Genomic DNA, 25,557 nt, shown 5'->3' with positions numbered 1-25,557 from the left:
TCAGATCTAGAACGTGCAGCACCTAGACTGCTGCAAAATTTACAGGAGAAAGCTTGAGCTGTGAATAGCACCAAGGTTCAGGGACCTGGTTTGTCTGTCAAATTCTTGGAGGTCGTCTGGTCTGGTAGGACCAAAGTTATACCAGAAGCAGTTATAAAGTCCAGGCCTTTCCTACCCCTACAACTATAGCATTGCTACAGGAGTTTATGGGTCTTCTAAGCTACTGGAGAGTGTTTATCCGACACATGGCACAAATTCTGAAGCACTTATACCGGTTGGTACAAAAGGGTGTCAGGTGGGACTGGGATGAGACCTGTGTATCTGCCTTTATTAGAGCAAAACAGGCAGTCAATGCTGTGCAGGCCTTGATTGTGATAGACCCATCAAGGCCCTGTGAGCTGGATGGTCATGTGACTGAAGACATTTATGGCTGGGGTCTCTGGCAGTGGCTTGAATGAACTCACCAACCTGTTGGATTCGGGTCACTACTCTGGAAAGGGAAAGAGGTATGATACACTTTGATAGAAAAACAACCAGCTGCTGTGTATCACACCTTGCTGGCTATAGAACCCATCACTGGAATGGCCCCGATAAAGGTAATAACCACCTATCCCATCTTGGGGTGGGTATGAGACTGGATCCAAAAGCCAAGGAGTGGTGTGGCACAAACACCCACACTAGCCAAGTGGGGTGCTTACCTACAGCAGTGTAGTGCCCTCTCTAGCAGCCCCTTGAGTGAAGAACTCCAATCCTTATTGGGGCCGGTGACATATACTAGTGAAAAGCAGGAAGAACTTGCTTTTGATCCATTGGTAGCCAAGAGTCCCTATCGGGAGGGAAGAGCCCCTATACCTGAAGATGCATGGTGCACAGATGGCTCCAGCCATGGGCAGCCCCAAAAATGGAGGGCCATAGCTTTCCATCCTAAGACTGAGACAATATGGATGGAAGATGGTGAGGAGAAGAGCAGCCAATGGGAAGAGTTGTGGGCCATGTGGCTTGTGATCAGCCAGGAGCCCTCCTCAATAGTTGTCTGCACTACAGCTGGGATGTCTATCAAGGCTTGATCCTGTGGCTACTAACCTGGTACCATGCCAACTGGCTGGTTGGTCACAGACCCCTTTGGGGGCAAAAATTGTGGACTTATGGGCCTGTGGTCAGATTAAAATAATTACAGTATACCATGTGACAGGTCATTTACCACTGGCATTCCCAGGAAATGATGAAGCAGATAAATTGGCTCAGATATGTTGATTAGAAGGAAAGCCTGCCTCTGATGTAGCCCAATGGTTACATCAGCATTTGTTGCATGCAGGGCAAAAGACAATGTGGGCTGTAGCCCGTCAGTGGGGCTTGCCTTTGACCTTTGAAGAAGTTAGTAGAGCCTGGCAGGAGTGTGTTGTGTGCTCCAGAAGGGACTTACACTGAGTTCCACAGCAACATAGAACAATAGCTAAGGGGCCTGTACCCCTTGTCAGGTGGCAGATAGACTATATTGGGCCTCTACCTGTGTCAGAAGGATATCAATATGCTATGACTTGTGTGGACACAGTTACTGGAATTCTGGTTGCTTTTCCTACCCATTGTGCAGACAAGCAGATGACCAAAAGAGGCCTGGAGCATCTCTTTGCTGCCTATGGCTGACCACAGGTAATCGAGAGTGATCAGGGCACCCATTTTGCTGGCCATACACTGCATGAATGTGTGTGACAGCTGGGAATCAAGTGGAAGTTTCATGTGCCATACAATCCTACCACAGCAGGCATGATAGAAAATACAATGGCTTATTAAAATCCAGACTAAAGTCAGATACCAATAGTCTGCAGGGATGGTCAGTCCACTTATGGACCATACTATGGCATTTGAACGAGAGACCCTAAAAGAGAGCCCTTAGCCCTATAGACATGTTAACACATATGGCTGCCTCCCCTATACAACTGCAAGTACAATCCAAGGAAGAATCACTGAAACCGAGTTTCGGCCAGCAGAATAACATCTTGCTGCCAGCACCAACTGCACTGAACCCTGGAGACTCCATTGAGTGGATGCGGCCTTGGAGCTTTTGACACATGAACTAACAATGGCTGGCTCTCCTGGCACCTTGGGGACAAGGCCTGGAAGCTGGCCTCCTGTGTATTCCTGGAATAACATCAGAGTGGCCCCCAAAGGCCACAGTAGTATATCCTGAATGACCAAAAGGTAGGAGCATTTTACCAGCGAGTTTTGTTTTATCATTATGGCCAGTGCATGCACCTCTAGTAGCACTATATATAGACCCTTCAGTAACCCCCCCACGGGGAAAGGAGTAAAAGTGTAGTATACTAGACCTGGAAAGTACCCCCTTCCTCCTGCAGTCCTATCACAGGATGACTCTCTTGCATGCATCCTACCTGATGAACAAGATTTGCCAATGTTAGTGTCATTAAAACATATGTCTTACTGCTCCTAAAGTCTTTGTGGATTGGAACTTTCTCTGGCTTGAGGATTATTATAACTTCTGTTACCTGTATCAAAATCTTGCTGTATCTTAATTTTATTATCTCTAAATTGTTGTTATTCTCTGTTGCTATTGTGAAATCTTGTTGCAGTGCTTCAGCTTTCTTGCACAGGGACCATTGCGGAAGATTGAAAGTGTGTAGATTGTAAGGTGAGAATCCTGGAGGGGTGTAGTGTGGGGAAGTTGGGGTTCCTATGGCCAGGATCCTCACTGAACTTAAATCACCTGATGATGTAACTGGCCTATTGCTAGGCTACCATTTCTACACCTTTGGGCAATAAGCTATTATTGCGCTATATAGAGAGCTCAACCCAGTGTTCTGTGTGGAGGCAGAGACGCTAGTGCTCGACCTACTGCCAGAGAACAAGCCCAGTAATAAACACTTTCACCCCAAAGAACGTTTTGCTATCAATTTCTTTGGTCACATTGAATCCATAGCAAACTTGCCTGGGGCTGAAACCCATTGGCAAGACAGTGTTGAGTCAGAAAACTAATCGTGACTGAATAGAATTGGTTGCTAAGCCTGTTACTGAACAAAGTCTGTTACTGTAGCAAGTTGCAGGTGTTCAGTCTGAGTCGTTGGGACATTTGCAGTTTTACCCTGTTCCAAAGCTCACGGTCCCAGCAGCGAGGATGGGCCAAAGCCCATCTCCTTAAGGTCCTCCTGGCTCTATTTTAAAAGCCCTGACGTAAGTGACTCCATTTTATTTCACCTTTCACAATTTGGAGCAACATTGTGATCACACCATATAATCAAATTTGTGTCTAGTTTTTCAGTCTGAGAGTCAGTTTGCTTCAGATTGGCATCTTGCTCTGAGCCCACTTTCATTTCATCTGTCGTCACTTCTGCTAAGCCTGCTAAATTAGTCTTCATAGGGTTCCCTCGAGCCTAAATTTCTGTACCTGTTGCCAAGAGCCTGCCACTAGGTTTTTGTTATTGTTATTTTTCAAGTATTTACCAATTTGAAGAAGTCTTCCCAACCTAGAAATGAGCAAAGTTACTAATTACTCCTTTCCATACATGTAAGAGCCAGGACTCAAATACAATACAGCTATTGTCCTATAAACCAGACCCTATCTTTCATTAATGTGCTACTCCTGGAACAAATAAAAAGAAAAGAAAAGAAAGTAAATTGCTACCAACAACCATACTCCTCCCTTCCAGAAACTACTGACATGACCCATGTCAGTAATTTGACAGCCTAAGGTCTCCTTATTTTCTCCTTGTAACAAATAACCCTAACCCTAACAATACAACTGGCCCTTGAACAACAGAGGGATTAGAGGCATGGACCCCCATGCAGGCAAAAATCCATGTATAACTTTTGACTCCACAAAGTCTTATAATTAATACTCTGCTATTGATTTTATGGTAGTAAATGATAAAATAGACTTGTATCATATTTTATGCATTCATGACATACTTTTTTCTTATATTTTCAGTATATCTAGACTATGCAGTTCATCTGTGAGTTTTTTTAAATTATCACAGATCTCCAAAAAATTTTCAAATATATTGAAAAAAAATCCACATATCATGCAGTCCTCGCCTGTGCTGTTCAAGGCTGTCCAAGCCTGTGCTGTTCCTCTGTAGAGGAAACTCTTGCCTCTTCAACTGGTAGCTTCATCTACCAGCACATAGTCGTTCTAAAAAAAGAAAGAGTCCAACTAATACCTCCCAAGCTCCTATGCCTACTTTTGAGACATCTGTTGTATTCCTAAGTCCAGCCACCAGATAGGTCTTAGGCAGACAGGCTTCTTGCAGAATAAATTGGTGGTGAAAAAATTATTTCTGGATTTGTATCCCAGGAAAAAGCTGCAGCCAGATGTTAAATTATCTCTTACCAAAAGACTTAGAAGAATGTAAGAGAAGAGAATCAAGCTAAATACATATATCATATATAATATAACATTTTATATATATTTGGATGTTTCCAAATAAGTAGTGTCTCCTTCAAAGTAGCTATCAAGGCTAGGGACACAATTATTCTAATAATGCAGTTCTCATCTCTACTCTTTTAAATTCCTCTGCTGAAATTATCTTCATAGAAGCTATCATATTGTGTCCAAATTTTCAATGGCATTTATTCAGCATTGATTTAGTCTCTGCTCATTAGCCACTGTTCTAAGCAGTGAGGATATAGTGGTAAACATGACACATAAAATCCCTGCCTTCTCAGAAATTAGCATAAACAAAAAGTAAATATTTCTGCAGGTGTTAAGTATTGACAGGAAGGAGAGTGATTTGGAGACTGTAAATGTTTTAGAGAGGTCAGGGCATGCCTTTCTGAGAGGTGAACTGTGAGAGAAAAGGAGTAAATTGTCTTAAGATTTGGCAAATAATGATTTAGGTCCCTGGAAGGAAACAAAGTTTGCTTTTTGATGTATGGGCGACTGGAAAGCTGCTGGAGAGTTTTCAGAAGGGAGTAACTTAATTTGGTATATCTTTGAGATTTGAAAGTGGATTTAAGATAAGTGGGTGAATATGGTGTGTGATTCAACTAGGTCATAGAGTTTATGGGACAAACTGAGTTTTGTAGTTTGGGGAGTCATTTTTAAAAGATGATTTCCAAAACCATGTCCTTAGGAGGTTTCTTGCACTGGCCTCTCCCTAACAAAATCCTTCTGCAGAGTAAAGAACAATGAATGTATATATGAAGGCAGCTAAGTTTGTAAAGAATTCTAAGAATTGAACACAATAATTGTGTGTTAGATAATATGGTTACTTACATTGTTTTTCTTCTCTTTTTTGGGGAAGGTTAAATGTACTGTTTCATTTTTTTTTTAGTTCTTCATGAAAACTAAATTAGTATACTTGAGTCTAAAGCTTGTCAGAATTATCACATATTCAAAGTTAGAGAAGTCTGATGTAATGTAAGCCAAGGGCTATTAAAATGGAGCCAGGAGGTCCTTACGGAAATGGGCCTTTTGCTCATCCTCACTACTGGAACCATGAACTTTTGTACTGGGCCAAACCAGTTCAAAACCAGTATTCCAAGTGTTAGGTAGAAGATAGGTATGAGCAGCGGGGGAAGGGGAAGATAAGGTTCAAGGAGAAAAACACCCAGTTAAGGGGGGTCCCTCTTGAAGACAACCAAGGCTTTTTAGGGAGATAATTTCTTGCCTATTTGGACCAGGCCAAACCAGTCCTACCCAGATCACAGCACTGGCGTAATCCAACAAAACTAAGACACCCACCCCCCCACACACACCTCATCATAATCTCATTAAAATAAAATTGCAGTTTTGCTCTGCTCCCACCTTGGGCTTTTCTGTGTGCATTTTGGGAAAAGACATGCACAACAAGAGGAGTGGGTGTATAAGTAGAACTGTCAACCTATCAATCAAAGTGCACCACCCAGCCAGGACAAGCTAAATAGACCATTCTTTGAAAGATGGGGCCTTTGTCTTCCTTAATTCTGGCCGCCTCCTCCCTTGGAGTGTATTCAGATAACAGTTGTGCTAAATAATAGCCTCCTGCTGCTTTAATTTTCTGCTGGATCTCTGGACTGAATTCTTAAAGACAAGACCCTAGGAATTCCACAATCCCCGCCTGGTAGGTCACAACGACTCACCAGGAACATCTGCAACTTAGTTCAGTAAGAGACTTTGCTCAGTGATAGTCTCAGCAACAAATTCTATTCAGTCACAATTAGTTTTCTACTTCAAACACCAATCAAAAGTCTTTGTAAACAACAAATACAAACATTCCCTATTGTCTTTAAAAAGCCCTAACTTTTGTTTGCTATGTGAATATATAGTTCCCAAATTAAAATTCTGAGACACCCAAATTAATGCTTTTGTTTTATTTCAGTTCTGCCTTTCTTCTTGGTCAATATTTTGAACCCAAAGAGCAGGAATGGGTTCTTGCTCTTAAGGGGAACTTAAACTAGTTAATCTATCTAGACATATGGAAACATGACATCCATACACATTTTTTCCATTTCATTTACTTTGACATTCAGACTTTGAGGATCTTCCCGTAAATTTGTGGGTGACTCATCCTTGGGTCAGATGACTTAATGCTTCCATTGATCTAACCAAAGGAAGGGAACATGATTATTTAACAAATCCCTGATCCCCAGTTAGAATGCCAGGATCCTCTAAAGGGGCTAATCTTGTGGCTTGGCACTTTTCATCTTTTCTTTTCCTTAAAAAAATCAGTGCTTACAGCTGTCTTGCTAACTGACATTTCTTTTATCCCTTGAGAGTATTTCTGGGTCAGTTTTCTTTGATAGTTCATAAGACTACTAGAGCCCGGTTAAGTTTCCTTATATAGAGCAAAACAAACCCTGTTCATATTCTTCCTTCTTTTCTTTTACCTAGTAAAAATGCTAATGTTTGGAATAGTCCAATCTTATCCATATAATGATCTCGATGGAGTTCTCATATTAACACTGTTATCAAAACAAGTCAGGAATTCTGGTTTTAATTTTACAGAGGCAGAAGTGGAGGAGCACATGAGCTTCATTTTTAGCCAAAGGTGACTTAATTAGCAAGGATGGCTATTGGACTACACTCAGGATTCAAAGTCTGATACACTCTTTCTGATACAACACAATGTCTCTGTAGAAAATATCCAATGCTTCCTAGATATATGCTTCCCACCCACAGTTGAATACCAGACACTGCTAGAATTTAGGTGTTGGTTGTTCTCTTATCATTTATTTGTTATCTATAGTGATGATTTATGTTGTTGACAGAGAATTCCAGACAAGGGAGTTTTCAAGTTGGCAGAAATAGTAGTCCTTCTTTCTCTTCAATAGAATATTTGCTGAAGGAGACTCTGTAGTTTATATTTGAAACTGACGCTGAGAGCAGCAGTTAGGAGACAAATTTACTCAAATTCTCAGTTCAACACTGACAGGCTATACACTAAAGCCTAAAACCTCACATGAAAGTGGGATGATTCCTGAAGAAAGGGTCCTAAAAGTTCTGTACACACACACACACACACACACACACACACACACACACACACACACACACACACACATACACACACACACACACCACCAGTCAACTAATCTGTGCATATTTTCTTGGAAACTTTTTTGTGTGATTCATTAAAAAAATTAGCAAAATCTGAAAGGTTGGTTAGCTGGCCAAAAGGAAGGATTAAGGGCGGAGTAGGAGTGATAAGGGCAGACTTGGGAGTGATTGTTTCTTTATTGAGCTGGACGTGGGAATGCAGTTAAGAAACTACTATCAAATGTAAGACTCGGGGAATAGAAGTAAATAAAGGAGACTTTTGGACATTTTACTGAGTATTAGTGTAACTCTGGGGGGAAAATCCTGGGGCAAAATACCTTTGAAGCCAAAATCAGTCAAAGGGAGAAATAAAATGGGAGGAACCCATTTATAGCTTACAAGCAGTCGACTCACGTCACTCTCTACTTGCGTCACTGGACGTGGCTGCAGCAGAAGGGAGCGCTCCACCCAACCTCTTCAGTCCAGATAAGCCCTCCCTCGCCTATGTAATTACCCCTTGGAAACACCTATTGATATGGGGATGAACTAGAGCCAGGCAAGAGATTATGGAAATATTGCAATTTTACCCACAGAGGGTAAGAGGTGGGGCAGGCCTCTACACTACAATTAAGGAAAAGTCCCAGTAAATTTTAATGTTCCTTCAGGATTAGGAAGTCCTATATTATAGCCTAAAATACAGCATCCTAGAGAGGGACAGCTATAGGAAACTTTAAAAAGTTTATCCTTAATTTTTTAAGTTATGAAATGAATATTACAGTAAATTCAAGCAATAAAGAAACACGTAAAACAAGAGTGAATATCCCTAATTCTACTTTCCAGAGGAATCCGCTGTTAAAACCTGTTTTCCAATGCCAAGTATATAGGGAGGAGGTGAGAAACAATGAGAGGCAAACAATAAGTGTCATTTATCTTTTAAAAAAGTTACCACACTTCACTTTTAATTGACCAGAACCTGTCACATCACTACATTCAGGAAATACTGTGTGTAGTCCAGACTTCACTGTGAATCAATGAGATGAGAAGCTATTGCATAAGGGAAGGTGAGAAGGACTTGAGGGGACACAACAATCTCTACCATTCACTCACCACTCCTGGCATTCCCACGAAAGGGCAGCGGCATTAAAGAACACTGGCTTTTCCCCTGCCCGCATGTACTTGCTTCAGGGAGCAGGGATGACCTACCCAGCTAGTAGAGACTGAAAGAAGGAACTGGGCATAACCAGTTGGGTCTCTTCTTTTTGTCTCTCTTTGGGAAAGCAGCCTGTCTGCAGGAAGCACACATTCCTAGTTCCTCCATTGGGTAAATTTTGTAGGAGCAAGCCTCTACCAGGGATCCCTCTGACTATCCAGCTCAGCCTGAGACAGGGAGGTAACTGATTCCACACTCTTCTGTAAGCCTGTTGTTGCCAGAGAACATTGAAATGTCTTTAAAATAGTCTTATCAGGATAAAAATGATTTATGTTTCCCCCCTGTGTCTATCTCACAACTGATTTTATTCACAAAGTAATCTCTCAAAACACCAGCAGTGTAAGTAGTTTTCTTTTGAATGTTGGAGTTATCAGTAAGCAGCATAAACTCTCCATTGCCATGTCTAGGCATGTCCTGTGGCCATACCTCCAACCAGTGGCCTGAGTGTGCCATACAGAAATACACAAAGCCATACAGGATTCAGACAAATACATGGACACAGGAGACACAGAGGAAAATGAAAATGTTCTAGTTAATAGAAAAAATAATAATAGCAAAGCAGCTCTAGGGGATAAAATTGATGCTGAGCCTTTTCAGGAAGAATCCTCATAGCTATCATCCCATCTGCCAGATCCCTGAATAAAATATCCCCATGTCCTCAGCCATGTCATCTGTTGGGCCAACAGGCAAACTAGGTCACATCTAGGCAAGAGTTGTGTTCAGTTGCCCATTAGATCCATTTCCCTTTCCCTTCTCAGGGTAATGGCATGATTGTATTTGCTTGACTGCTTTCCTTTTTGAACCAACAATACATTTCTTCAAAGAAGAAAAATTTGTCAAATAGCCTTTAAGAAAAACCCTTAATATACATATTTTAATAACAAAGTTAACTCGTATGTGAGTGGTGACTACAGAAGATATCATTGTATCAATGATGAAAGGTTGAATACAATAAACCTCTATGTTACCCTTGACGAAAACATTTCAAATGTTCTTGTTGCTGTTTTCCTATCATAGCAATTTAGTTTCTCCTTTATAGTAAGAAGACCTCTGTGAAATTAGTCTGGTTATTGAGGTGGACACTATAAGCATGTGCCTAAAAATGATTTAGAGCATTAGAAACATTTGAAACTGGGTCTGTTCTTTTTTTTTTTAATTGATTAACATTTCAATGTTATGAAGGATGTTGCATTAAAATGTTTTAAGTCATTGTTAAATTTTTGGTGTGGTGGAAGGAAATTGGAATAAAAAAATGGAGATCCATACTTTCAATTCTACTACTAATTCCCAGTGTAACTTTGAGCACCTGAACTGGGTCTTTCTCAATTTCATCATTGTATGGCTTGTCCTTAATGCCCCTTCTAACTCTAAAATCCTTTTATTATATTCATTAAAATTTATAAATTAGTATCGATATATTCTTGGATGAAAAAATGAGCACTTTACCAAAGAAATCCATGAGCTTGTGCTGCCCCCTATAGTAGACTGACATTGGGTGTGGAGTGGAGGCTGTAAAACTAGATAAATATTTTGTCATGGTGATTGCTTCTCTCTGTCACCCTCTATGTATCTATTCCTGCATAATCAAGAGTTTCGAAATTGTCTAACTTTTATCTGCTTTATCTGTTATGATGAAAAATATTAAAACTCAAATAATGTTTAATGACTATTATCTAAGACAATTTGAACAAACAAGCTTTTAAAATTGTTTAAAGGATTGTTTCTATAATTTCAGAAGAGCTAGCTGACTTTTTTACATAACAACAGTATTAGGGACATTAAATGTATTATAAGGGAATCTGGAATTTGGTAACATGTGATAGAAAAATAATATATATCACCTTGAATAGAAAGTAAAAATTTGTCAGTTTGGTCTAAGAAATAGTAATAATTTACAAGCTCAAAATTGTTTAAAATTTTATATTTATGTTAAAGCATTATCCCCTGAATATTTCATAATAAAATTATTTCACAGTAAAATAATAAAAATAGATCACTCCCATTGCTGGCAATGTTGCAAACCAGATCATCTTAAAATCCTAGCTAATGTATAACCAAAAGCTGCTTAAATGCAAAGATAGCTCCTAAGAGGCCAAGAGAATTTAGTAGAGGTCAAAATCAGGAGCAATTTGAAATATCTGAATATTAAACGCAGGCTGACACTGTCTTCAGCATCCCGGAGAGAATGAGTTACCTAATTCCTATTAGCACGGGCCTAAGATTTCACCTTAGGAAGGAAAGTGTAATATTGGAAGTGATATTTCCAATAAGATGGGAACTCTCAAAGAGATACACTCCAGTGTAGACGGTGACCAACATACTGGCAAACAGAGACCAAGCTTGACTGTTTGGGCTTGTGTTTCAAGTAGAGGGAAAAAAAATGAATTCAATGAGAATTCATAACCAAGATTTGTCTTCATTGCCTTGGGGCTCATATTTAAAACTTATGCATGACTTGGGAAGCACCAAACTGACAGAATAACATAAAAGTTGTCTTCCATTGGATATACCACTGGGACCCCAGCAGAAGCATTAGTAAGCCTGGAGGGGAGAGCACACCCCCAGACCGAAGCTCCTTGGAGCCTCCCAGGCTTCCCCACCATAGTCCTGAACCTGAGAAATGTGTGGTAACATGTCATCACTTTCCTGTTTCTTTTTCCCTATATTTCTGTGTTAACACACAAAGAAATCACAGGGCATAGTGGTTTAGGCAATTTAGGGTTAGCCTCTGAAGTCACCTTCAAATAATGATTTTGTGGATGGAAGCTAGCTGGGTTACTTTGTGCAAAATACCTAACTTTCCATTTTCTCATCCATAAAATGGGAATTATTATAGTAATCTGTTTTATAGGGTTGTGAGAATTGAATGAGTTAATGTACACAAAGTTCTTAGGACCAGAATGGTGCCTGACTTACAGAAAGCACTGATCATCGCTGTTATTACAGGTAATTCGGCACATTAAACCACTGGTCTCATGATTAGGTTGATTTTTCTTCACGTGCCCAAATAAAGATTCATCTAGCCTGGAATCATATTTTGAGGTAAACTCACTAACTCTACATCTCAAAACTGTATGGCTTCACAACTGGTTCTTAGTGTGACTTGATGAGAAGCAGCAGAACTAGGAACTGCAGGAAAATTTAAAGAGTGACCATTAACCTAGCTAAGTACAGAATATTTTTAGAATTTACTCTGCATTTTCTTTAGATATTACATGCAGAAACACCAACCTTAGCATGCCCCCCACTTCCACCACACACACCAGTGCACACTCACTCCCAGCACATTGTGGCCAACTGGGGAAACAGGTTTAGGAGACTGTGCTGCCAGGCTAGATTTCTAGCTGGAACCTTGAGACTGGACAGCTCTACAAACTCTTGCATTATTTCCACCTCTTCAGTTCTCCATCTTCCACGAGCTTACACTTTTCTCACCTCTTATCCAACACTTCAGTTTTCCTTAATTACACTTACAGCAGGAAGAGGACATTCCTTAGCACCCCATCTCTCTTCGTGGTTTGTTTCTGCCTCTGGAAAATGGCATAGATGTATATCTCATAATGCAGTTGTGAGAACAAGAAATATACAGCCGCAAATAAAATAATCTTTATTTTGTGCAACAATTCCTTAGCTTTGTGCTGTAACTACATATTTACTTGCTCTATCCTTGCTGATTTCTGTCTCCTTGTAAACCTAGCACAGTGTCATACACATATCAGGATTTGTTTTCATTCATTCAATAAATGTTTGTTGAGCATTTTAAATGTACCACTCTCCTGGGCTCTATGTTTACTGTGATAAAAAATCAATCCCACTCTGTTAGATGGACATTTCAATTGTCCTGCTAGATGGACATTTGCTAAATTGACCTTTCAATTGCATTTACCATGCATTCAACTTACAGACAAGACTGTAAAATGCATCTTCCCTCCAGCAGGGCCAGGAAGTTTACCTGGCATATGATACAACCAGTCAGCCTAAACTGTCTGCTTAAATGGGACAGAAATATACAGCATCTGAGGTGCTGCTGTGACAGGGCCTCTATTGAATGTGCTAACATTCCATTGAACACATGTCCATTGTGGTCCTCTAAGATGTATATTTTTTGTTTGTTTAAAAGTCTGTCTCATCCATTAGCCTGTGAACCCCTAAAGGTAGTAATTACATATATTTTCACCTTTGCATTTCTCTCTGCCTTCAGAAATAGCTCAGTGCCTGAATTTAGTAGATGCTCCATAAAATATTAATAGAGTGAAATCATGGAGAGGATAGTAAAACTTTTTCCTGGGTGCTATAATAAATATTTCACCATTATGTCCACCAAGTGTATTGTTATTCATTAGGCAAATACTGTGTGAATGCCTACCGTGTGCTGTTACTAACTATGCCAAGTGTTACTGTGTAGCATATGTTGCCTCACTTTGACCACACTTGGAATGTATTATTCTGTTTTTCTCTTTTCTGGGTTTTGTAATTTAAAAAGCTGAGAGGCAAATGTGAAGTGCAGTCTGTGAAGGTCAATCAAGTTACAGGAAAAGACCCATTTTAAATATTAGCTATGATGAGACAAAAAGCTGAATTTGGCATTAGTTTATTAAACCCAGACCTATGGGTTTCCCAAGCTTGCATCTTTCTGTATAAATTGAATTAAACCTTAAACACTGCGGGGGAAAGACTGAAAAATAGCCAGCTGTGTGAAGAGATGTGGGGTGCATTCCCAGGAATAACTGTTTTTTCTACACTTAACCTTAATTTATTTAGCATCTAGTTGGTTGAAAAATTCAGCCAGTATGCAAATTAGTCTTATAACCAGTTTTTTCTATGCTTTCTAGAAATCTGATCATTAAGAAAAGCTTGTTTTAAAATGCATCTTTCACTGACAGTTACAAATTCTAGCAGCTTTCCTGCATTAAATACTGGCACTGAAATCATACTTAAAATTTAAATATGTCTTAAAGAAGTGGCTTAGAAATAAGCATTTATAAGTAACTTACTTATGTCAGAAAGCTAGTTACCACTACAGAAATATACAGCTTATTAGTATCAAAGTTATATAAAAAAATTATTAGTATCAAAGTTACATAAAAAAGCAAGGACTTTGAATAAAACTCATAATAAGAAATTACTCCAAGTATCCCTTTCGGAAAGAAGTATTCAAAGGCTGTCTTAGTCCATATGGGCTGCTATAACAAAGAAACTTCATTGACTGGGTGATGTATAGATCACACAAATTTATTTCTTACAGCTCCGGAAGTCCAAGATCAGGTCCAAGCAGAGTGCACAGCTGGTGAGAGCTCACTTCCTGGTTCACAGACCCCTGTCTTCTCATTGTCCTCACATGGCAGAAGGGGCAAGGGAGTGTGCTGAGTCTCTTCTTAAGGGTTCTAATTCCATTCATAAGTGTCATAAAGTCTTAACTTGTTTCAGTATCAGCTCAAAAATCTAAAGTCCAATATCTAGTCTAAATCACATATGGGTGAGACTCAAGGTATGATTCATCTTGAGGCAAATTGCTCTCTAGCTATGAAACTGTGAAACCAAAAAACTTTTGTGGTTCCAAAATATGTTTATTCTATACTTAACCTTAATTTATTTAGCATCTAGTTGGTTGAAAAATTCAGCCAGCATGCAAATTAGTCTCATAACCAGTTTTTTGTATGCTTTCTGGAAAATCTGATCATTAAGAAAATTTTCTGTGTTACTGTGTAACATATGTTGCCTCACTTTGACCATACTTGGACAAAGAAGTGTGGCACAATAGAAGACACTCCCATTCCAAAAGGGAGAAACAGGAAAGAAGAAAGGATTAACAGTTCCCAGGTAAGCCCAAGAGTAAAGAGGACAAACATTAAACATAAGGCTCAAGGATAATCTTTGAGTCTATGATCTGCCGTCCGTACCTGCGGGGATGGCCGTATCACCCGCAGGGCTTGGCAGAACAGCCCTGCAGAGTCTCTCTGCTGGGACCCTTTGGCTCTACAGGGCTGGAGTTGCAAGTGCAAGTCTCTTCCAGGTGGCCCCATTCCTTGATACCTAGGTGGAGGCGGCCATGCCCCTTGGCCTGTGCATTCTGAGCCCTGGTGAAGTGGCCACATGGACACCAACAAAATTTGCTGCCTGCACCCTCTGGAGGAGTGGACGCTAAAGCCCATGGCATGCCTGGGCCCACCTGAGCCACATCTGGGGCAGCACAGAAACAGAGACCCCAATGTGAGAGTTCCGGGCAGTGCGCACAGAAGTCCCACAGGTGCTGGCCACCTGTCCTTTAATTCACTCTGCATCCCTGGGCTTGCACGCAGGGCCTGTAATGGGAGTGGCAGCTACCGCATCACCTTCAGGATTATTTTCCCAGTGTCTTGGAGGTGAGTGCCTGGCTTCTCTGAGAAAGCCATTCATACTAGTCTCTTTATCAGTGCACCTTGGCCACACCCTTAGTGTTCTCATTTTTTACTACAATATCGTTTTTTCAATAGGCTAAGAATTTTCCAAATCTTTAAGTTCCGTTTCTTATTTATTAATTTTTTCTTAACAAATCTGTTATTAGGTCCTTTCTCCCTCTTCATTTCACTATAAGCAGCGGTCAGGGGGAACCCAGCTGTACTTTCAGCACAGCTTAGAACTTGTCTCCAGCTAAATATCATTTCATTATTCACCAAGTTCTGCCTTGCACAAAACACTAGAACATGGGTATAATACAGCCAAGTCTTTGCCACTTTATGACAAAGACCACTTTTTATCCATTGTTTAGTAACAGGTTCCTCAGTGCCACCTAAACCTCATCAAACAGCCTTTAATGTCCATATTTCTACTGTGGAAGTAAGTAAAGCAAACCTCATTTGACATGGAGTGGGGAGACTCTGAAGGGGAGCTCTCACCCACGTGCCTCCGTGCAGCCTGCATAACCAGCAGGAGGAGGGGACATAATTCTAATCTCAACAAGAGAGAATATTTTTCACTAGGAAGTTTATCTTCCACTTTTAAGAAAAAGGGGAAGATCTCCCTTTTCCCCAGCGACAATGCACTAACCACCACTTGCAGCCAGTGAGAAACCTCTACAACCTCAAATTCTCTTCTCCAAGGAACTTTGTTCAGAACATCCCTCCTCAAACGTCCTCCTGAAACCTAACAATGCTGACCATCCCTGTGTCTCTTTGGACTTGCCTATGGTGTTGTCATAGTTTGCTTGTCCCTAATCGCAATTCCTCTGCTATTCCTAAATAAACTCATTTTGCTAGAAAAATAACTGGCTATTTTATTTTTAAGGTTGGCACTACTGATATGTGGTTCAGGATTACTTAGGTAATCTCTAAGAAGACTGAGGCTTTCTCTTTAGCTCTTTTCTTCTTGAGCTCTCAAATCACCTTTAAAACTGTTCAAGGCAATCTAGGCTTTTTCCAGCATGCACTTCAATGCTCTTCCAGCCTCTACCCATTATCCAGTTCCAAAGCCACTTCCAATTTTGGGGTGTTTGTTACAGCAGCATCCCCACTTCTTGGCACCAATTTCTGACTTAATCCATTTGAGCTACTGTAACAAAAATGTGCTATAGACTGGGTGGCTTAAACAACATTTATTTCTCACAGTTCCAGAAACTGAGAAGTCCAAGACTAAGGCCCTGGCAGATCGTAAGGGCACCAACTCCTTGGTTAGTCCCCCACATGACCTATCACCTCCCAAAGGCCCCACTCCAATTACCATCACATTGGGGTAATTCACAAATTTTGGGGTCGGGGGCCCCAAACATTCAGTCTCTAATAAAAGCTCAATCACAAGTCAAATAATAAAACAGCACTCTACTATGAACATATTTCTTTAAAAGCCATAAACAATATGATGAAGCATGAAAAACACAGAAATGTCAGAGAATAACTTGTTTCTTTAATTGATCTGATAAATTTTACTTTATGAAATATTAAGAAATATACAAATTATGATATGAGTCATAGTGTAAATTACAATCTGAGTCATAGTATAGGAATTACAATATGCGTCATAGTATAAAAATATAAGACACGTATTATTTTTAAAGAAAGAGACTGTAACTATAAAAGACATGTTAAGGCCACAAAAAATTTAAACAGGAATTTAAAATGTCATATGCTAAAAACTGTTTTTTCTTGGTATTAATGAGCAGGTCTCAGAATGCAGGGATGCAAGCAAGTAAAAATGAAGTTTACATAGATAAACTTTCTCAATACTATTTGTCTGATTTCCTATATAAAATGTCAAACATGATAAGAAAAAAATACATATGTCTGTTTAAGACTGCAGTTGTGTATTCAAATATAAAATAATTACTATTTTAGAAAGCAGCAGCTTTTACATGTTTTTTTAAAAAGCTTATAGTAGCACATAAAAATGAACATTACAAGAAACTAGTAAAATAACTTTCACCATGAAAAGATGAATACAGTTTAAAAATGAGCACCTTTTATTTCACTTCAATAAGAACTGTGGGTGAAAGTCCTCCTCTCAGAGTAATCGCATCTAAGAACACTCGGGCTTGCTTTATTTAATAAGCAGTGGAAGAATGCATCACATTCTACATAGTGGCTGGGCGGAAAGAACTCAGTCCTTATTCAGATAGGAAGCTAAATAGCATCAGAGGCTCGTTGATTTATTAGAGTGTATTCAGCAATACACTATGCTTTTAACTAGTCAATACAAGCAAGTACAATTTGTACTTACTGTTGATCCTACATAATCTTTACTGATAAGTACAGGTCATGGAGAAGTAGCATGTTTGCTGTTTTATCACTTTCTTTGCATAGATACAGATTTACCTATCACTTAAATAAAAAGCAGCAAAGCAGTATCAAGTAATGTCAGAATTTGTAGTTACTGCTTGTACAAAGGGCTACATTGAAACATAAACTTCGCAAAGAGTGTCACATTTCAAAAATTAAAAACAAAACTCCAACTCTTGCAATAAAACAGCACATTGATTATCAGGGATCACTTCGACAGAAAAAACAATGATCTTCTTTGTGTCACATCAAATGAGATAAAAAAGTTCAACTGTCAATCTTAGATATTTAGCCAAACAAATTTTATGTATAAGGCATCAGTGACCAAGAAAGGTTACATGTATTAAATGCAAGCTTGTTGCTCAGAGACCTAGATTGGCTGTGGCCCTTGTTGCCTCTTTTCCTGATAGTGTGACCCTGTCTTCATACATAGGGAGCTCCTGAGTGCACATGCTAGCCAATGAGGGAATAGGTATGGAAAAACACAAATCTTAGGATAAAAATCAAGTTTCATTTTGTAATAAAATCAAATTTTCCATTGAAACATAAACTTCGCAAAAGTGCACAGGTAAGTTTTTCTTGTACAATAAAATATAGTCTTTCTATCTGCCTTTCTTTCTGTTTTTGAAGATGAGAAGTATAATTTTTTTCACCTGGAATCAAATTTGTCTTCAATACTAGAACATTTTGATGGAGAGAAGTAGGAGTGGGTTAGAGATGGAAGCTCTATTACTCTATCTCAGCAGAGATTGCTTTAAGCTCACCATTTTACTACCCATTAAGGTGAAAGCTATGGGATTCATTTTCCTTTATCTCATGGGTAAGTGTTTTCAAGCTCACTGTATACATGTTTACTTGGTTAATGAGTCATCACTTTTTCAGGGTGAACTTCCAGTCTACCAAGTAGCCAAGTAGACAGATACTCAATTGAAACACATGTTTAGATTGTTTCTTTCAAGTGCAAGAACACACTTAGCCTACCTGTTAGAGCTAACATGCAATAAAAACATTCTGAAAAAGCAGATAAATATATTTGCAAATAATTGAGGGGACTGTAAGCCCAATCCAACTTTTCTAAATTCTTTTTTATTAACCATAATTGCTGACTTGCTGTGTCCGTTTATCTTGATGAACGTTGTGGTGGAGATCTTTCAAAATACATGAAGTCCTGAAATTGGAAAAAGAATTACATGCATATATAGAGAGGTGGATAGGTAAATACAGAACTATATCTATAGATAGATAAATTAGATGACATGCATAAAATATTATCATTTATAACTCATCAGGAAACCCTCCCATACTAGTTAAGAATAAACAAATCTAATGAAATTTTTATGAAGAGGACCTAATATGAAGAGCAGCAATTACAAACTTAAATATTGGTAGCTAATCAGCTTTCCATTTGGGGGTACTGATTAACTAAATTTTCAATCTTAAGAAGAAAAGCTTGATAATCAATATTAAATAAGTTAAATATACCAACTATAACATGTTCATTATGTTTTCAAGGTAAATATTATCAATTTTTTTCTATGCTTTACTTCAGAATGTTAACCACTAATCAGTAATACAGCAAGGGAATTGTACCTACTAAATTGAAGGAGGGTATAACCCCAAGAAATACACTGACAGAGAAGCAATAAGGTGGAGAGAAAGAACATAGGCTTTAGAGTTATTTTATTTCATGATGAAATCCTAGGACAGCCATTTTTAAGTAGTGAGAATGATAAATAACATACAGTGATGACAATTAAACCCATTGGGTGCCTGCAGCTTCCCAAGCACTCACCTAATCCCTTTACTCATAAGATGGCTAATATTCATAACCCTGAAAATGATAAACATTCTCATATCCATTCTCATTCTCCAGATTAGGAGACTGAGGCTTCTAAGTATTAAACACTTTGCAAAATAGGTAACTAGTTAAGTTGTAGAGACAGAAGTTGGCCTCATTTCAAAGCATATTGCGTTCATACTACACTAAACTGCTTCTCTTCAGAAAGATAAGTCTCTCAAGATAGCTCAAAAGTAAAAGGCTTACAATGAGGAAGCAAGCTCCAAAAATCATGGCTTTCATCTTCACATCCAGGTCTGCTGGGAAATGAATGTCAAAGTGGTCAGCATCGCCCATTGCTGATAACAAACCATTCCACTTCCTAGTAATACTGCCAATGCTGGATACACCATCTAGGGATTTAACCTAGGAAAATGAATAAAAATGTGACTTAATGATGTTTGAAAAATATTATACTACATGTTTTATTCTTCTAGTTAGAAACAAATAACACTGAGATACATACATGGCAAGGCAGGAAATGAATATACTAATAGTGCAATTTCAAATGGGCAATTATGACCAAGACAGGTTAAGTGTCTTCCAACTGGTTAATAACTTGGCTGAGGATATCTTAAAATTCTCAGGTCAGTGCTCTTACTTCACTCTTAAATGAGTTATTAGGGAAGTATGAATTGAATTGATTCTGAAATTATTCTCCATATAGCAAAGGGTAGGAATTGGTGATTGGGAGAGTGCTTCTTCATATAGAGAAACGCATGAGCAAAAGCAAGGAGGAATGGTTCTCTACACTCCATACACACCATATAATCACCCAAGCTTTAGTGGGCCAAACCCACCCTGTCTTCTTAAAGAAGTCAGGATCCCAAAGGGCTTCAACTTTTAGAAGGGGGACTTTGACATTTGCCAGAGGGAAAATATTCAAATACTAACTGTTGAGATCAGAATGATCCCAAACACCTGCCCCCAAATATGGCTTGATGGCTTGCTGCATTTTCTATTTCTTGACAATGGTCTTTTATAAAGAAGCAATGTTTGAAGACTTTACTGGGCGTTATAGGACATACCTGAATGAGCAATTTTATACAATGAGACTTGCTGAATTGCAAGGCATTGAGAAAGGACTTTTTAAGAAGCTAAGGAAATAAATAATCTCCTCTGTCAGATTCATAGGGTAATAAGCAATTACTTTTTAGCGATGAGATAAAGGCAAAATAAAAGGGAATTTTCTTTTTCCTGACAAAGTGTTATAACTTATGAGTTTTATTCATGTTATCAGTGTCTTATTTCTTGAGAATGCAGAAAGACTTCTCTTCACAAATAAGCGATCTGTTCAATCTCAGGGGCGCTCTACATGTTCTGTGGTATTTTGTGGTATTTTGTGTATTTCTATATGTTTGTGGTTGGGCACTTTCATTACTCATGACCTATATTCTGATCCTAGAAATCTTTAGTAAAAGTGGTTAATTCAATGCAACCAAGAATAAAATAAACAGATTAGGTCTGGCTATTTACTCTCAAGTTTAGTGTTTTAAACAGTTTCTTCTGACCTTTACAAACACTGAAATCATAAGGAGCTCACACTTTTGAAAATATTAAGCAATCCACTAATTTGAAAATCATTTGATGTCAGCTTGTTAATTGATTCTTTCCTCATTCACATGAAAAAAATCTAAAAGCCAATCATTCTGAGGTCTGTCAATACATGTAGAAAAAACAGTAGAAACAGTATTTTTGTATTTGTTTACCTCAAAAACAGAATCTGAGCCACAGCCGTAGGTCGAGCACGGCCCACGCACCCCCATCACATTTTCTCTCTTCTCATTTTGGATGCTGTAAACCGCCCTGCACAGGTTCCAGTGCTCTGCAACGAAGCCAGTGGTGACGCCAGGAGGACACTGCACCTCCAGCTGCAAATGAAGCAGCGACACGGGCAGATGCTACATACACATGTGTATATATGTACAAAAGCAAGGATCTGATGACAGTATCTAGTATTCACTGAGCACTCTACTTTTTGCCAGGCATTGTACTAAGCAGCTGGCATTTACGTACTACTTGATACTCAAAACAATCATCCTACAAGATAGGTACTATTAATATTTACACTTTACAGGCGAATTAATCAGGCTACAGAGAAGGCTGTAAATAAATTACTATTGTAAATGCTGGTACTTAACATACTTATCCTAGCAATCCCAGGGGTATTGTTTGTCCAGTTTATGTATGTGAACACTGGGGCTCAAAGAGGTATTAAGTAAATTGTCCAGATTTAAGTGGCTGGCATGTCTGAAATTCAGATTCCCTTGGACGCCTCTCAAAAAGTGCTTTTGCCCTGTAGCAGACAACTTTCCTAGACAGTGCAGGCTGTGGAAGAGTAACCGCACTGCAGCTCAACATTTCTGTGTTCTAGTCCCAGCACGTGGCAAAGGGCAACCCTAGCGTGAGGCACTTCACCTTTTTGACCCACCCTTTCTTTATCTGCAGCAAGGTGTAGACTGTGATGGTAGAACAGAAGTACCTAAAGTCCTTTCTGATTCTAAAAGAACACGTTCAAGTTTAGCAAATACCTTATGCGAGGACATTGGAGGAACATTTGGGCAAATGTGTGTGACTACTCTTATAGCTGATAGGTGAATTTCTAATTCAGTAGACCCAGCTGATAGAATTGTAGTCGCTGACTAAATAGCCATAATTGTGCATGACCCACCAATTAGCTCCGAAAAGCATGAATCTACAAGAAAAAGCCCCTTGTGAATTCCTTCGATGAGGCAATCTGGCTTCCTCCCTCCCCACTGTCTTCTTTCATTCTGACTGGCAGAGCCTGTGAAAACCCTCTCCTGTGTAGTTTTGGAAAAGCACAACCGCGCTGTGAAGAGTTGGATCTGCAAGAACCAGTGATTGGACTCTGTTCTCTGACCTCTTGCCTGGCAGAGGGGCAACAGAAACAGCAGCAGGTGCATCTGAAGGGTCTTTGCAGGGTCATGATTTCTCGGCCCGCACAGTCAGTGACCCGGAGCACGAAGGGCCTTAGCGTCCGATAAGTGTTCCTGGTAATGTCGTCTGTGTCTTCAGTTACGATGTAAACCATCTGGTCCACGTTGTTTTTAATATCATATCTATTGTTAGTTTCAAAACGTGTTATCCCTAAAAATTAAAATGAGAAAGCCACTTTAAATTAGAAGCAGTCAAAATGGGCCTTAACAAGTCCTTTTCTAACACTTTTTAGAGGCTTAAAGAAAATAGCATTTTAAAAAGTTCAGGTGAGATACATATAAATTGATTAAAGCACCACAATATTTCCTATGCCCTATTATTTGGTGATTTTGAAAATTTAAAATATTTCATTTAAGAAGCTCAGTATTAAGTAATTTAAAAAACTTTCCCAAATAAAAACAAAGATGAAAAAGGATTCCTAGAGTATCTGAATTCAGGAAACTTTAATTATAAAACCATTTAAATGAAATCATATGTTGGACCATAAACTAATCACCTCATGAACTATGCTGAAATGTTTGGGGTCATTACTAATTACAAATAAGAAAGTGAGCCAAGGAAAGTCAAAGACTTGTATGTGGTGTTCAAATGAACATGTAGGTCCGGTGCAGCGAGGATCAGTGATTTCTCAAGGTTAAACTGAGAGCAGGCCTTGTTTACTGTGATTTCTTCTGACTTCCAGAGCAATGACACTGGACGAGAACTCAGCAGATTTAGATTCTATTTCTAATTCTACCACTGATTAGCTGACTATGGTGCCCCTGGCTAACCCATTTAATCTCTTGGCTCCTTCTTTTACTCATCCAGGAAAGGTGAACATCCAAGGGAGCAGATGGGTATGGGGTGGGAAACTGATGAGATGAAATGCAAGTCCTTTCATGTCTAATAACTTATATATGATGCATAAATAGATGAAAGTATATAAAACAATTCCCTTTCTTACTTTCTTGAAGGGAGGGTAACAGAGGAGTCCTTTCTCTTTGAACCACTAAAAACTGATCAATATAAATAAGGCACTAGATATTGGGTAATGCAAATTTCCACTTGATTCAAATACTGCTGAACACTACAAAATTATACATACTTTCCAGAGGCTCAAAATGCTGAAGAACATGTACGTTGTCCAACTGTTGGAATAGAACAAAGCAGTTAGGGGAGATAGAAATAACAGAATTAAATCAAATCAGCAAAAGAAAAGAAACTGATGAGATAGGTATTAAAGCATATCAGTGGATACCAAAATATCTTTTTGAAATTAAATGGAATCAAAAAATTTTTATCAAATGAAATTTCCTTTATCTGCACCTGATCAAATAGCTATTAGCAGAGCTGTCCAGATAGGAAAACTACTTTTCTGCATTTCTACTTTAAAAGATAAACAGTTGTCTGGCATATCAGGAAACCATCTTCCTGCTACAGTAACAGCATCGAGGAGAAGTTATGTTGACAGATTGTTCCTACTCACTGGTCTCAGTGACATGTCACCTACAGGCTGAAGTTGCTCAGGAAGTTTGGGACAGTTTAGCATGGACCAGCAACAGAGAAAGTGTGGCTTAGGGAGAACAAGTCAACCAGAGTGGCCCTCACATAGGGGATGTCCAGTTTCATACTATTTCACAGGCACCTCTGGAAAAGAATAACACAGTGGCTTCATCCACTTGAGCTACTAATGCCCAGGTCTCCCTAGGTGCATACTTTAATAAGGGCAAGGTCTTCAAGGGCTGAAAGCATGTGAATAGGATTAGGGCAAATGGGAGGAACCATTCTGAGATCCCTTGGAAAAGGAGGCTGGGAATACCAGTAGATAACTTCTACCTGTACTTTAAAGACAGATACTTTGATGGATCCAATATCTCTTACACCTGACAACATTCTAGCAGAAAAGAAGAAACCTCCATGAGGACAGACTTATCATATCTATATTATCTTAGATATATAAATTATTAGGTCATTCCTAATTCCAGAGCCTGAAATGCCATTTTCATCAAATATTCATTGAATGTATTAATGAAAAATACATGAATGTGGCAATAAATGAAGCTAACAGTAACTGGATAAGAATGTTTGTGCTGTGATTCAGTATAGGAGGGTATAGAGAGGATACTATCCTTTCATAAAATTTTTTCTTATATATGAAAACACAATCAGGGTAGGGGGTTTATATGTGCCTTATAAAAATATCAAGAATGGCCATTAAGGTTTTTTTTGTCTTTATTGTCTTTTTTGAAAAATCCAGGATGTTAAAATCTAGAACTAAAATGTAAAAATATTCACTGCTTGGTAAAAGCATCCACTCCTGAGAAAAATATTCTAAAGAAATGATGCCCATTAGTGTGGAAGAAGTATGCCCAATAAGATACAGTGGCTGCTAAGAAGCAATTCTCTAACAAACTGGTGGAGTCACTATCCAAGAGAGTACTCCAGAAATAACAGACTCCTGCTACTTTGGATACTATGGAGTCTGGATAGTCCAGATAAACATTCATGTGATCTGTACATGAGATTGCAAAAAGACTAGGATAAAAAAAGTACTGCAGAAAATGATTGACATTGTATCTTCCAGTTGAAAGGTGTTTCAACTAATAACATTCCCACAGCTATCACCCATTAAGTGGGCCCTATGTGTCAAAACTATTAGGCACTGTAAAGGGTCTTATCTCATTAAAAATTCTCCTAACAACTCAATAAGGTATGTATTGCCAGTATGACTTTGATGGTGAAATACAAGCACCAAGTTAGGAGAGTTACTCGAGTTGGCAGAATGAGGAGAGAGTAGAACTAAAATTAAAAACCAAGTTGGCTGGCTCCAAGCCTGTTTTATTTTTTTATTTTTCTTAACTCAAAACATTCCTGAAAGGGAGAATAGAACTCATAAAATATGTTCATTTAACTTCTCTCAGAGTAACAGAAGAAAGTAAGAAACTGTTTTTCATTTAAATGAAAAATATGAAAGCAGTGGATTTTTAAAAGAGAAATTACTCCAGATCTTGGATTCCCAAGGATATCAAATATAAGAAAGAGACTTTCTAAACTGATTAATTATAAGCTTCTAAAATAATGTAGAGGTTTATTCTAGTGCCATACTTGGATGAGAAGCTTCATATTTTGTTAACATTTTGCTAAAATAACAATTTAGGAAAATTTTTGGCTTATGTAAAATCCCAGTTTTCCTGATCTAACTGTACTGACTTTTAAGTATCAACACTATGGTTCTCAATTCACAGGATTAACAGGGTCTCCAACAATATGTAAAGCTGAAAAGAGAAACATGTCAATTTCAAGGAATATCTGGTTGACTATGTGGGGAGACACATTGAATTAGCAAGTCCCTCTCTTA

General features: G+C 38.7%; 1 protein-coding gene across 3 annotated transcripts in view; it reads right to left on the bottom strand.

Annotated features, from left to right (window-relative positions):
- Nucleotides 1–16,536: 16,536 nt before the first annotated feature.
- PLSCR4 (phospholipid scramblase 4) overlaps nucleotides 16,537–25,557 on the bottom strand; it is a 53,265-nt gene continuing 44,244 nt past the window's right edge. For all 3 annotated transcript variants that reach the window (XM_073232238.1, XM_073232237.1, XM_017653290.3), the window contains 5 exons: nucleotides 23,305–23,347; nucleotides 22,144–22,370; nucleotides 20,972–21,133; nucleotides 19,470–19,628; nucleotides 16,537–18,593 (listed from right to left, as the gene is read on the bottom strand). In XM_073232238.1, the coding sequence (XP_073088339.1) occupies nucleotides 18,546–18,593; nucleotides 19,470–19,628; nucleotides 20,972–21,133; nucleotides 22,144–22,370; nucleotides 23,305–23,347 (639 nt within the window). In that variant the 3' untranslated portion in view covers nucleotides 16,537–18,545. The remainder of the gene's footprint in view (nucleotides 18,594–19,469; nucleotides 19,629–20,971; nucleotides 21,134–22,143; nucleotides 22,371–23,304; nucleotides 23,348–25,557) is intronic.

This window comes from Manis javanica, chromosome 3 (genome assembly GCF_040802235.1).
Source record: "Manis javanica isolate MJ-LG chromosome 3, MJ_LKY, whole genome shotgun sequence".
In the NCBI taxonomy this organism is placed as follows: domain Eukaryota; kingdom Metazoa; phylum Chordata; class Mammalia; order Pholidota; family Manidae; genus Manis; species Manis javanica.
This window is presented reverse-complemented; position numbering and strand designations above follow the sequence as displayed.